This window comes from Pipistrellus kuhlii, unplaced genomic scaffold (genome assembly GCF_014108245.1).
Source record: "Pipistrellus kuhlii isolate mPipKuh1 unplaced genomic scaffold, mPipKuh1.p scaffold_m20_p_22, whole genome shotgun sequence".
NCBI classification, from domain to species: domain Eukaryota; kingdom Metazoa; phylum Chordata; class Mammalia; order Chiroptera; family Vespertilionidae; genus Pipistrellus; species Pipistrellus kuhlii.
Window position 1 is genome coordinate 11,681,808 of NW_023425521.1, and position 13,478 is coordinate 11,695,285.

Genomic DNA, 13,478 nt, shown 5'->3' on the forward strand with positions numbered 1-13,478 from the left:
CTCTCATTGATATTTCTAACTGTTATCCCTCTCCCTTCCTCTCTGTAAAAAATCAATATTTTTTTTAAGAGTTTACATAAGATGTCACCTTTGGGGAAACTGTGGGGAGGGTACACAGGACTCTAAATAATATTCTGTAACTTCCCATGAGTCTATAATTATTTCTAAATAAAAATATTTTAAGTCAATTAAAAAATAAGCCAAAGAAAAAACAAAAACAGACACAGCAAAATCAACCTGTACGTATATGGCATTACTGCAATTAAGTAGGGGCTGGGGGACCGGGAATGATGGTGGTGTTGCTATTGTTGTTTTCAGGAAATGATACTGCATAAGTTAGTTATCATTTTTTATTAATATTTTAACCTTAAAAAAGCCTTGACTGCTATCTCAACCATACATACAAAAAATTATTTCAAACAGATCATAAAGTTAAAATAAATAACAACAACCTTCTAACAGAAAACAAAGGAGAATATCTTCATGTCCTTAGGGGGGGGAAAAAATACACAAAGCATTAACAATATGTAAAACACTTAAAATCTGAATCTGATTTATTTCATCAAAAGTCATTAGGAAGGTAAAAATATAAGAATGCCTATAAAGGAGACTATTAAGACAAATGATAAAAATCAGAAAATAGACTGTGGATTACATAATAGTTTTATAACAAATTTAAATGTGCTGTTTTTAATAATAATGTTATGTGCTTATGTTTAGTAAATATATACTGAATTATTTAGGGAAAAAGGGGACATGATTTCAACAATGTGTAAATGGTTCAGAAAAAAATCTGCACAAATTGAGAGAATGATAAAGCAAATGAAGCAAAATCTCCATAATTCTAAATCTGGCTAATAGGGAACAAGAGTTCTGTATACTATTGTACTAATAAAATTTTCAGATCATTTGAAATTACTGTGAAATAAAAACTCCACCATGAGATACAATCACATACCTACCGGAATGATTCAGATTTAAGGCACAATCCCAAAAGAGTGAGAACGTGGAGAAAATGAAACTTTCATATATATTGATCAACCACTTTGGAAAACTCTTTTGCAATAACCTACTACAGTGAAACATACACCACAGTATGAAACAGCAAATCTATTCTTTGGTTTATCTCCAAGAGAAATGGGTGTATATGTCCACCAAGAAACATACAAGAATGTTCATAGCAGCTTTATTCAGATTACTCAAAAGCTGGAAACAATAAATATTTTTCTATTCGTTGTATAATAGATTTTTCAAAAAATGCCTGTATTCATGATAAAATACAACACAGCAAGAATAAGAACGCATTACTACTACATGCAATAACATGAAAGAATCTCATAGCTATACTAAGAGAAGGAAGCCAGACCTAAAAGAATACAGACTGTATTATCTACAACCATATTTTCTTAATGAAGTTCAAGACTAGAAAAAAACTAATCTCTGATGATAGAAGTCAGATCAGTGATTACTGAAAGGCACCAAGAGGCCAGCATCTACAGGGAAGTGGCATGAGGGAATCTTCTGAGTTTCTAGAAACATCCTGTATCTCAATTTGAGTGGTGTATAGAAGGTTACATAGAGTTATACAAATTCAATCTTGTATCCTTAAGATCTGTGAACTTACACAATATATTCAAGTTATTTCATAACAAAAGAAAAAACTGCCTTCCCAGATTAAACTGCCTCCCTCAGCTTGTGTCCAAAGAATATTTGTTTTAGAGTAGGAAAACATCAAAAACAATTCATATAAGAAAGATTCCACTTTACAGTGATAAATATCAAACTCATTTAAAGCAGACTGCCTGTACTAAATCAACAAAAGGCATACCATGCCACTATTAAAACATAATTTAAGGTTAGGGGTATATAAAGTAAGATTAAACTTTTGATGCTTAATCTTTTTAAGACCTCTCTAAAGTGACAGCTTAAGAAACACTCTAGAAAAAAGTATTTTCTCCACAAAAATGGGTGGATTCCAGAAGTTATTTCAATATTATTTTTCATTTCTACCTTTATGCACTTCATGACAGTCATCTCCTGCAGATGACTAAAGAACCATCCATTAAGTCTATTTTCAGTAACAAGAAGCTGGACCAAACAAAATAAAGTGCTATTCTCAACAAAGGTCATTTTTTCATTGGGGTTCATATTCAAACTTTTTCAGTTTGCCAGTTACCCAAATCACTGATTGCTCCCAAAAGAAACCCATAAAATGGTTTCCAGGTTAGCAATCTTAACATGGCAAGGTCGACTGGCACCCAACTTTTATAAATAATAGATTAATTGCATGTTTTAGTCTAATATGCCTTTGCATATTTTCTCTAAAGCTTTTAGTGTAAAAGTTACATTAAAAGCTTTAGGGTAAATATTTCCTTTCAAGGGTTGAAACAGCTTCTCTTCTCTTAGCTCAATGTGTTAGCGACACCTAGTGTTACATCCCTGATATAAATTCAAAGTTCCAAGAAAACACTCCAAATGTTAACTTATTGAATCTATAATACAGTTTCTACAATGCAACTGTTTTCTTCTAGGTGACTAGAAGAAATAAATATATACATTTTCAAGTTTTTTAAATATATTAATCATTTCCATGTATGATAAAAAAGCTAAGTAGCCATTTAAACACAGCAAAAATATATCATAGCTTTTACAAGGTACTATCTTGGGTTTCTTGTCCATCAAAATTTTTAAATAATACTTTAATATTAGTTATTATAGTGCAATTTTTGCCTTATTGAATTGTTTTGATACAACTTCATTTCATTTATTGATTAGTAACTCACAAAAAAAAAGGGATATAAAATTACTTTTTTTAGCCAAAACCGGTTTGGCTCAATGGATAGAGCGTCGGGTTGGGGACTGAAAGGTCCCGGGTTCGATTCCGGTCAAGGGCATGTACCTTGGCTGCGGGCATATCCCCAGTAGGGGGTGTGCAAGAGGCAGCTGATCGATGACTCTCTCTCATCAATGTTTCTAACTCTGTATCCCTCTCCCTTCCTCTCTGTACAAAATCAATAAAATATATATTTAAAATTACTTTTTTTAAAGCATACAATGACTCAACTGCCTTATATAATTTTAACCTAAGTCTAGTAATCAAATTCTATTTCTTCTAAAACTATGGTCACATTTCGTACCAGAGACCACTAGTCCCAGGTCAAGATTTACAAACGTCTTTGACTCTTCCCTTCTGAATGTTTTATTAGTTACAATAATAACAAACTAAGTTAAGGCTCTCAACATCTCACATTTAGATACTGTTGCAACTGACTCCTAACTGACTTTATAATCTTTTCTTTCTCTTTTTGGTTTATTAATCCTTTTGCCACTGCAAAATCTATCTTTATTAAATATGGATTTGGGAATGTTACTCTGTTACATTTTTAATGAGTTCATACTGATTGATAGATTAATATTCAACCCCTCAACTTGCACTTCAAATTTCTTCCTCGCAATTTTTACATCTCACTCCATGTCCATGGAGAGAGGACAACCACTAAAATGCATGCTGATGATCATAGGTATGTTATTTGTAGTAAGTGAAATAATACATGACAGCACAATGTCTAAAACATACTCATTGTCAATAACAACTCATCCTACATTGGATCCCCTGTTGATAGTGCTTGTCAAACCATGTTATAAAGGCTCAAATATTTTCATTTATTTCCACTCTGTCACAAACAGATACTTCTGTAAACTACAAACACATGTTTGGATGCTGTGCAACTGGCAAATCACTATGGGTTTCTAAAAGCTTATGCTCATATTCTGTACTTACCTTGTTGTATACAGTAACAGACATTGCACTAACCAATTTAAAGTTAAACTCATTATCTTCCCACCCAATTCTGCTCCTTATCATCTTTCCTATTTTTCACAAGAGCCATGGCTGTTTCTCCCTGTTCAAAGTCTTCCAAGTCGTTTCTACAATTCAACCTTTTAATGGTAATATATATATATATATTAGTACAAAAAATTCCTAAAGATATTCAAATGGCCAACAAATACATGCAAAAGTGCTCAGCCTTATCAGTCATCAGAGAAATACTAACTAAAACTACAAGGTATCAACAGATGAGCAACTGACTTTGGCAAGGATATTGAGCAACTCACATATTGCTAGGGAAAATGCAAATGCTACAAATGCTTTGGGGAAAGGTTTGGAAGTTTGTTATAAAACTAACCACATTGCTACCTTATGAGGTCTTTATCTAAGAGAAATGAACACCCGTGTTTTACAAAAAGACTTGAAGAAAATCTTCACAGCAGCTTGTTCATAATAGGTAAAAGTTACCAAAAGCCCAACTACCGCCGAAACCGGTTTGGCTCAGTGGATAGAGCATTAGCCTATGGACTGAAAGGTCCAGGTTCGATTCTGGTCAAGGGCATGTACCCTGGTTGTGGGCACATCCCCAGTAGGGGGTGTGCAAGAGGCAGCTGATCGATGTTTCTCTCTCATCGATGTTTCTAACTCTCTATCCCTCTCTCTTCCTCTCTGTAAAAAATAAAAAATATATATTTATTAAAAAAAAAAAAAAAAGAAAGCCCAATTACCCTTCATTAAGAAAAAAGGGAAACTATGGCATATGGATATCCTGGAATACAACGGCAATAAAAAGAAATAAGAAACATGCCTGCATCTCACAAACACTTTGCTGAGAGAAAGAAGCCTTACACAAGAGTGCATACTGTATATTATTATAATTAGTACAGGAAGCTCTAAACCAGGAGAATCTAATGTATACTAGGAAATACTGAGAGGAGTGATTGCTTCTGGATGGGGTAGGGGAGAAAACTAATTGGGAATAGATATGAGGGAAATTTCTTGAATAGTAATCATGTCCTTTATCTTGAAGAGACTGGGGTTATTTATTTAGGTATATGCACTTGTCAATATTTACATATTGAGATTTAAATATTTGTGTATAAATTTTATCTAAGAAAAACTAAGCAAATATTAAACTCCAGTTAATAATATACACACAAAAGTACTTAAAGGGAAGTATGCTGATGTTTGGAATTTACTCTGAAATGTGTCGATTAAAATGGATAAACAGAAAATTTACAAACCACTGCCAGATTTTAGGTATACTTAAAATACAGCAGAAAAAAATTTTAATGGTACAATCTTAGTAGAGGGTATACATGCTTTCACTACAAAACTATTTCAACTTTGCTCTCTATGGAAACTTTTTAAAGTCCTTACAATAATTGACAGAACTCTTTCTAGCACACTACAACCTCTCAGGCATCAATTCATAACCTTGTCCACCTAGCTCTAGATAAATTGCCTCCTTGCTGTTCTTGAATATAGAAAACATAATCCGAGAGAGAAAAAATCAATTTTGATAAAAAAGAAAGAAAACATTCTACCACAGAGTACTGGCTTTGAATGTTCCTCTCTCAGATATCTATAGGATGACTCTTCACTTTTGCTCAAAGGATCCCTGAGAGAGATTTTCCCAGACCACCCTGAATAATATGGCACCATTAACCACCCACCATAACACTTACCACCTTCTAGCATGGTACATGCTTGTTTATCATCTACTGCTCTTCAACCCACCTATCTAGAATGGCAAGTCCATAAAAAGGATGATTTTGTATACTCAGCTTTCCCAACACCTTGATCAGGCTCTGGCATGTAAAGAGCAATAAATCTTTGCTACATTAACGAATGAACAAATGAACAAGGTGAGTATGAATGGCATGGCTTTACAAGAATGCAATTTGACAATTCTATGAAAAACATTAGTATTTTTACATTTATTGAGCTTTCCAAATAATATGATAATAAAGATATTTATGTCAACATTCTTTAAGTGCCTCCATGTAGACCCTGAGTGTGGCTCCAGGTGACCAAGGTTCCACAGACTAATTAACCAAAATTATTAACACAAAGGGAAAGAGGAGAGGTACCCACTATATGTTCTCCAAGCCTTTTAGAAAACATGGCGTTGTTTCTTTGGCCACATACATGCAACTCTACATACAAAAAAGTGATATTGTAGACATCAAGGGAATGGCACTGTTCAAAAAGGAACGCCCCACAAATGTTACCATGACAAAACTGAAAAAATCTACAGTGACACCCAGCATGCAGTGGGCATTATTGTGAAAAAGCAAGTTGAGGGCAAGATTCTTGCCAAAAGAATTAATGTACATATTGAGCATAATAAGCCTCTAAGAGCCAAGATAGCTTCCTGAAATGTGTGAAGGAAAATGATCAGAAAAAGAAGGAATCCAAAGTGAAAGGTACCTGGGTTCAAGTGAAGGGTGATCCTACTCCACCCAGAGAAGCACACTTTGTGAGAACTAATGGAAAGGAACCTGAGCTGCTGGAACCCATTCCCTATGAATTCATGGCATGATAAATGGGAAAAAATAAACAAGAATTCTATGCTGCTGATGATGATTATGATGATGATGAAGACGACGACAATGACTAAAAATCTAAATCAGTGTCTAACTACAGAGAAAAGAACACTTTACCTCAGAGCCTCTGACTTTACTGTATGCTGTTCCCTCTTACCCTGGGCTAAATCTTAACTTCTGTGCCATTTCCTTATTATAATATTTTATTATTTTCTTTACATTACAATTTAAGTTGCATATAATCTACTTTTATTTAAATTCTTCTTTCCTACTAGCTCTATTAAAGACTGTGTCTAGCTGAGACCGGTTTGGCTCAATGGATAGAGCGTCGGCTTGGGGACTGAAGGGACCCAGGTTTGATTCAGGTCAAGGGCATGTACCTTGGCTGTGGGCATATCCCCAGTAGGGGGTGTGCAAGAGGCAGCTGATCGATGACTCTCTCTCATCGATGTTTCTAGCTCTCTATCTCTCTCCCTTCCTCTCTGTACAAAATCAATAAAATGTATTTTTTTAAAAATTAAAAAAATAAATAAAAATAAAGACTGTGTCTAAATAGACATTTTATCCTAGACCTGTTGAATAAATGAACACCAATTAAGTCCTCGTAGTTCACAGCATCAAGTCAACTTATGTGTAAAACTAGGAGAAAAAAATAATAAATGTAAGTACATTACTTTCAAATATCTGAAACACGTACTAAGATAACAATAATAGAAATAAAGATTATAAGAAAGGAAGAATACAGAAATACTGTCCTTTTCATATGAATTCCATAAAAGTATTTGGTTTTTAGTCCAGGTACATGTATAACTTTATTTTTTTAAATTAAAGATTTTAAGAAAAGAGTCTATACATTACCAAAAGCAGCAATAACATTGTTAGACATAGATGTATTGATAAATAGAGTCTGTTTATCCAGAACATCAGCATAACAAATAATCATTTCTTATATTACACTTGAGGCCCGGTGCACAAAATTCATGCTTGGGGGGTCCCCTCAGCCCAGCCTGCACCCTCTCCAATCCAGGACCCACCACTGGCTCCTAATTGCTCACCTGCCTGCCTACCTGATCACCCTTAACTGCCCCTCCCTGCTGACCTGGTCGCCTCCAACTGCACTGCACCCCCACTGGCCTGGTCACCCCACACAGCCTGCTTGCTCAGTCATTTGGTCATCCTTGGGCTGGCCCTGGGCATCTAGGCAGCTGACATCTGAGGTTTGCCAGCACCCCTTGGACCAGCCCTGGAACACTGGGCAGCCACCATCTGAGACTTGCCTGTGCCTTGGGCCAGCCTTGGGTGGCTGGGGGGCTGAGGGAACTGGGGGACTCTGGAGGCAGGCAGCTGGAGCAGACGGACCCACCTGGGGGCCGGTCAGGCCATGCCATGCCATGCCATTCACATGTTGCCCTGGCAGGGCTGAGGGTACTGGAAGCTGCCATCTTGTGGTTGTGGGCACCGCCATCTTTGAGTGTATTGCAGTCAATTAGCATATTCCCTCCTTGGCTGTGGGCATGATGGTCAATTACCATATTCCCTCTTTATTAGATATGATCAGATATGATGAAAGAAGGGGCCTGACAGCTTGGGAAAGGTAGGAGAACTGGCATTTTCCTGCAGCCATCTCATCTACTAAGTATGGGATTGGAAAATAGAAGAAATACTTTTGCATAGTTCTGCTTCTGAACTAACTCTACTATTAATATATTCCTGAACATTGTCTAAGCTTCATTCATATTTGTGCACTTCTTATATAGATAATCTTTAAAAATTTTTAACCACCAGGGCCAGTGTGGGTCAGTGGCTGAGCACCAACCTCTGAACCAGGAGGTTGAGATTCAATTCCCAGTAAGGGCACATACCCAGATTGCGGGCTTGATTCCCAGTGTGGGGCAGACAGGAGACAGCCGAACAATGACTCACTCTCTTCATTGATGTTTCTATCACTCTCTCCCTCTCCGTTCATCTCTAAAATCAGTTTTTAAAAAATATTTAACCAAGATATGTTTAGTTTCTTAATCTAAGACTCACAAGTGGAACATTTATATAAAATTTACAGAACTGAAGCAAAACTGTGCTTAGTTTGGACCAGCATTGACGTTCTGCTTACTAACACTTACTCAAAAGCTGGAGGAATCATGCTACCTGATATCAAATATACTACAAGACTATACTCATCAAAAAGAATGGTACTGGCATGAAAACAGATCAACAAAACAGAATAAAGAGCCATGAAATAAACTCTTGCCTTTATGGTCTATTAATATTTGATGAAGAAGGCAAGAACATAAAATGTAGTAAAAATAGTCTATTCAATAAATGGTGTTTGGAAAATTGGGGGGCTGGATGAAAAAAGTGAAGGGATTAAGGAAAGAAAAAAAAAAAAAACCTTCTTAGATGCAGACAACAGTATGGTAATTACCAGAGGGAATTGAGGGTTGGGGAGGGGTGTAGAAGAGGGTAAAGACTTGAGGGCTGGGGAAGGGTGTAGAAGAGGGTAAATGGTGATGGAAGACTTGACTGGGGCTGGTAAACACACAATACAATATACAGATGACATATTATAGAATTGTACACCTGAAAACTATATAATTTTATTAACCAATGTCACTCCAATAAATTCAATAAAAATTTTAAAAAGGCAAATGCGATTTATGGTCTGCAAAGATCCCTAAGAGCCAGGATTATTTCTAGCTTGACCAACATTAGCTCCCCACTGTCTAGCATATGGGAACACTTAAATAATTACTGAATAACTGACTAGTGATAAACAAGTTTCAGAAGGGTTTAGTTAGAGTAATGCATAACAGTCACAGTAGTCTATAAAAGATAAATATTTGAAGCTATATCATAACCTTTTACAATGAAAACTAAAACTGCCAAACTACCTGCATAGTATATCTTCTGCAATCACTTGTTGGAAGTAATGAAGTATAGCTCTTAGAGCATGGATTCTGAATTTGAAGTCAGAATTTAGTTGAATTCCAACTCTGCCTCTTGTAAGATATGTGACCTTGCCAACTATAAAACAGGGTAACTTCTAACTCACAGCATACAGTATATGAGATAGTGTATATATAAAGTTCTTTGAACACAGTAAGAGCTCCATCTATGCATCAGAAGGAGCTTATTATCCAGACTGCCTCCTAATTTTTGAAACAGTTTTTCAGGGCTATACTAGTACTACTGCAATAGTAAACAACTGGTCAAAAAAAAAAAAAAAAAAAAGGAAAACTAGATAATAAAAATTTGAACCTGGGCATAAAAACTACTTTAAAGAGTAATTTAAATTACTCAGAAGACCTTAAGTTACTCAGAGCTAAACATGAGTTACCTTTGTGAGTATTCAAAGTGATGTCTCTAATTATAACCAAAACAAGTGGGCAGCCTGAGTACCGCCAAAGGAATGCGCTCAATCCAGTCAACTCTCCTAACCACACAAGGTTCAACCTTCTTGTTAAAGCTTGTGCTTCCTCTTTGCCTTTTAAGTTTGTCAACAAACCATGGAATAGATGAAAAGGTAGTCTCTATTAACAAGAGTTGTATTAACAATATCTTTTCCTCTGATCACAACATAGAAATAGTTCCCTGGGTTGAAAGAAAAAAAACCAATGCCAGATTTTAAGGCCTTTGTCCATGCCTTTGGCATGGTACTTGTTAGACCATGTTGCAAGACTTTGAAAATGTCAACTATGCATCCCAAAAAGCTAAATAAAAAGGACACTCATTCCACGCCATACCAGCAGGAATCTTCTACCTCTGCAAAATAAAGCCAGTCTTCAAAAGCAAGAAATAAAAAACCCCAAGTCCTAAATACCTAACAATATGATACATAATTATATGATCAGATGGAAGACCAAAGTTCTTCACAAGTGATTTATCAAAGAACAAAGACATTTTACTTAAAATGTTTAAAAAAATAATGAAGTCCAATATGCTGGTTACTTCATTCTTATACTACTGACACCAAAATCCTGCAATCAAGAATATCCTGATTCCTATAAAATTTGCAGCAATATATGCCTGTTTATAAATATTTTAAGTAGTAATCACATTATCCAAAAGAACAACCACAACCAAAAAAGGCAGGGAGAATTCTAGCTGAAACACTCAACACAACACACACACACACACACACACACACACACACACACACACGGCTTCTAATGAGCTTGGTGAATATATTTTTTTAAGGAACAAATTAAAATTCTATTGGCCCCAAGCCTCCAACTGCAAAAGGACCACACAATAGAAGTCTCCTGTCTGCCCCCATCCACTGAAGAGATGTGGTATTTAGGTCATGCTATAAACCAGAATGTAAATAAGTATAAGCTGCAGTATGCAATACTGACTATACCTTACTGATCTGGTGATCCTACCAAGCCTTTCCTCTTTTAGGACATTTTATTTTTGGTCATTCCAAAGTGGAATATGTAGGATTTAAAAGGAAAATTAGGACCCTACTAGGCAATTTAAAACATTTTGATAAATTGGAATTTACTATACACAGATACATACATATAAAATAAGCTTTGTTCAAGGTCATATTTTAATTATTGTTTCTAATTTTAAAAAGAGACATTTATGTTTTTTAGTAATAGGGTACAAGTTACATAAATTAAGGAAACCCGGGTAGCTTATATGCTGCTCTTATCTGTTAGGAAAGAGTGGAGTGGGAAAAATATATTTATATATTTTTTGCATAAGATAAAGCTATAAGGATACATAAGAAACTAGAAAATCTGGCTGCCTCAAAGTAGGGGAAATGGGGAACTAAGAGTGGGAGTGGAGACTAAGTGAATGTTTAAACTAATTCTAAAACACTGATTTTTCTTAAATGATTGCTAATTTTTAAAACAAGTCCTTTGAAAGTCTGTTTAATCATTTATAAAATGAGAGGAAAAAATAATACCTACCTAATAGAGTTACCATTACAAAAATTGAGATCTTGCATACAAAGTGATTCCCACAATTCCTAGTCCACTTTTCAAAATCACTTATAGCATCTCTGGCCCTTATTCTTTGTACCCTGTACTGTGCTGCACACCTAACTGTATCTTAAGCAACTACTGTGAAATAAATGAATGAGACCTTTCTGAAAGTATCACCAGATTTCCCATCAGTTAGCATTCTGCAAAAGTCTTGTATTTTAGGAAATCAACCATCTTCATACTTACAGGGATGCTCCAGACCTGTATTCCATCACTGTAGCCAATCATAATCAGCAAAGGCGGCTCATTCCCAGTACTGTGTATTTCATGAAATTCCAGATTTCTTGATGTATCTACATTAGAATTAAATAACAGGAATTAAAAAGACACAGTGTCAGTCAAGAAAGCTACATACTTCTTTAATGCCTCAGTTTTTGGCCTGGCGAGTCTATTTTGAAGAACTGGTGTTGGAAGAACTGGTGTTAGAAGATCTGGGGGTGTCTGTCGCATATGGCTCGAGAGCCTCAGTTTGCCGACCACTGGCTTAAGTCATCCTACTCAGGAAAACAGATAGCAGAAATCCAATTAGTGCTATTTGCCAACCACATCCATGATGGACAGATGAAGTTAAAGAGAATAAATCTCATTTTGGTACCTCCGCAGAAAGCTGATGAATATTCTATTGACATCCTCCCTAAGACTTCCCCTAAACACCCAGCCTTTAAACCCCTCAAAAGGAAGGTCAGGCTGAAGCCAATTTGGCTCAGTGGTAGAGCGTCGTTCTGCCAACTGAAGGGTCCCAGGTTCGATTCCGGGCAAGGGCATGTACCTTGGTTGTGGGCACATCCCCGGTAGGGGGTGTGCAAGAGGCAGCTGGTCTATGTTTCTCTCTCATCGATGTTTCTAGCTCTCTATCTCTCTCCCTTCCTCTCTGTAAAAAATCAATAAAATATATTTAAAAAAAAAAAAAAAAAAAAAAGTCAGGCCCTAGCTGATCTGGTTCAATGGATAAAGTGTCGACCTGTGGACTGAAAGGTCAAAGGCACGTGCCCGGATTGTGGGCTCGACCCCAAAAGGGAACATGCTGGAGGCAGCCAAAGGTTCTTCCCCGTCATTGATGTTTCTATCTCTTTCCCTCTCCCTTCCTCTCTGAAATCAATAAAATATATATTTTTTTTATAAAAAAGAAAGGTCAGAAAGTCCAGTGCATGCTCTCCCTCCCAGCAGCATGCTTGTGCCTCCCCCACCCCTCCCCCTGAACCCTCCCCCGACTTCTTTCCCCATAGGCAGGGTCTCCTAAATTCTAACGAACTCCATGAGGCTTGCAACCAGGACATCAATAGGTAGCAGCTACTAATTCCAGACAACCCCTATGACCCTGTCCCAAAGGGCCCCCTTTTCTCTGGCTTCTTAGTGAGCCAAAGCAGCCCAGCCTAAGCCGATTCTCCCAGCCTATTCTTATTTCCCTGCCTCCAGTTTTAATAAAAGTCCTCTAAAATTCACCTGGACTCGTGTTGTGAAGTTTTTCCTGCAAAAAATCAAGAACCCACACACTACCAACTGTAGACCAGTTCAGGGCCTAAGCAGACCAGTTCAGAGACTGGTCCCCTTTCCGATAACATGACAAATTCGACTGCATTATTTTTCACATTAAAATGAAGAACTTCTGCTAATCAGGAGCCACTCTTACCACAAGAGTAAAAAAGCCAGCCACAGCATGCGAGAAGTCTTGCAACAAGCATAACCCCACAAGGATTCAGCCAGTACATGTAACAATTAAAAATCGATATGAAAGATAAGTCATTAGAAAAATAGGCAAGACATGAAACAGCATTTCAAAAAGAGGATATTCAAAAGATCAATAAGACACGAAAAGTGGCTGGACCTCATTTGCTGTAATCAAGGAAATGTTAATTAAAACCACAATGACAAAACCAAGTGTTGGGAGGATGTGGAGCAAATGGATTGCTTATTCACTGCTGGTGAATTTAATTAGTACAAACCACTTTGGAAAACAGTTTGACATCTTACTCAAGTCAAAGATACCACACCCTTTTACAGCAGTTCCACTCTAGGTATACATGCTCCTTAGAAGCATGAGCACACACACATGCACTAAGAGACATGCATAAGAGTATCTATATCAAGACTATTTGAAAAGAGCCAAAA

General features: G+C 36.6%; 1 protein-coding gene and 1 pseudogene across 11 annotated transcripts in view; one reads left to right on the forward strand and one right to left on the reverse strand.

Moving 5' to 3' along the window:
- The window catches only part of BCAS3 (BCAS3 microtubule associated cell migration factor), a 457,087-nt gene that overhangs the window by 425,827 nt on the left and 17,782 nt on the right, over positions 1–13,478 (reverse strand). For all 11 annotated transcript variants that reach the window (XM_036451745.2, XM_036451750.2, XM_036451747.2 and 8 more), the window contains exon 5: positions 11,556–11,662. In XM_036451745.2, the coding sequence (XP_036307638.1) occupies positions 11,556–11,662 (107 nt within the window). The remainder of the gene's footprint in view (positions 1–11,555; positions 11,663–13,478) is intronic.
- Positions 5,894–6,408, forward strand: LOC118726577 (annotated as a pseudogene).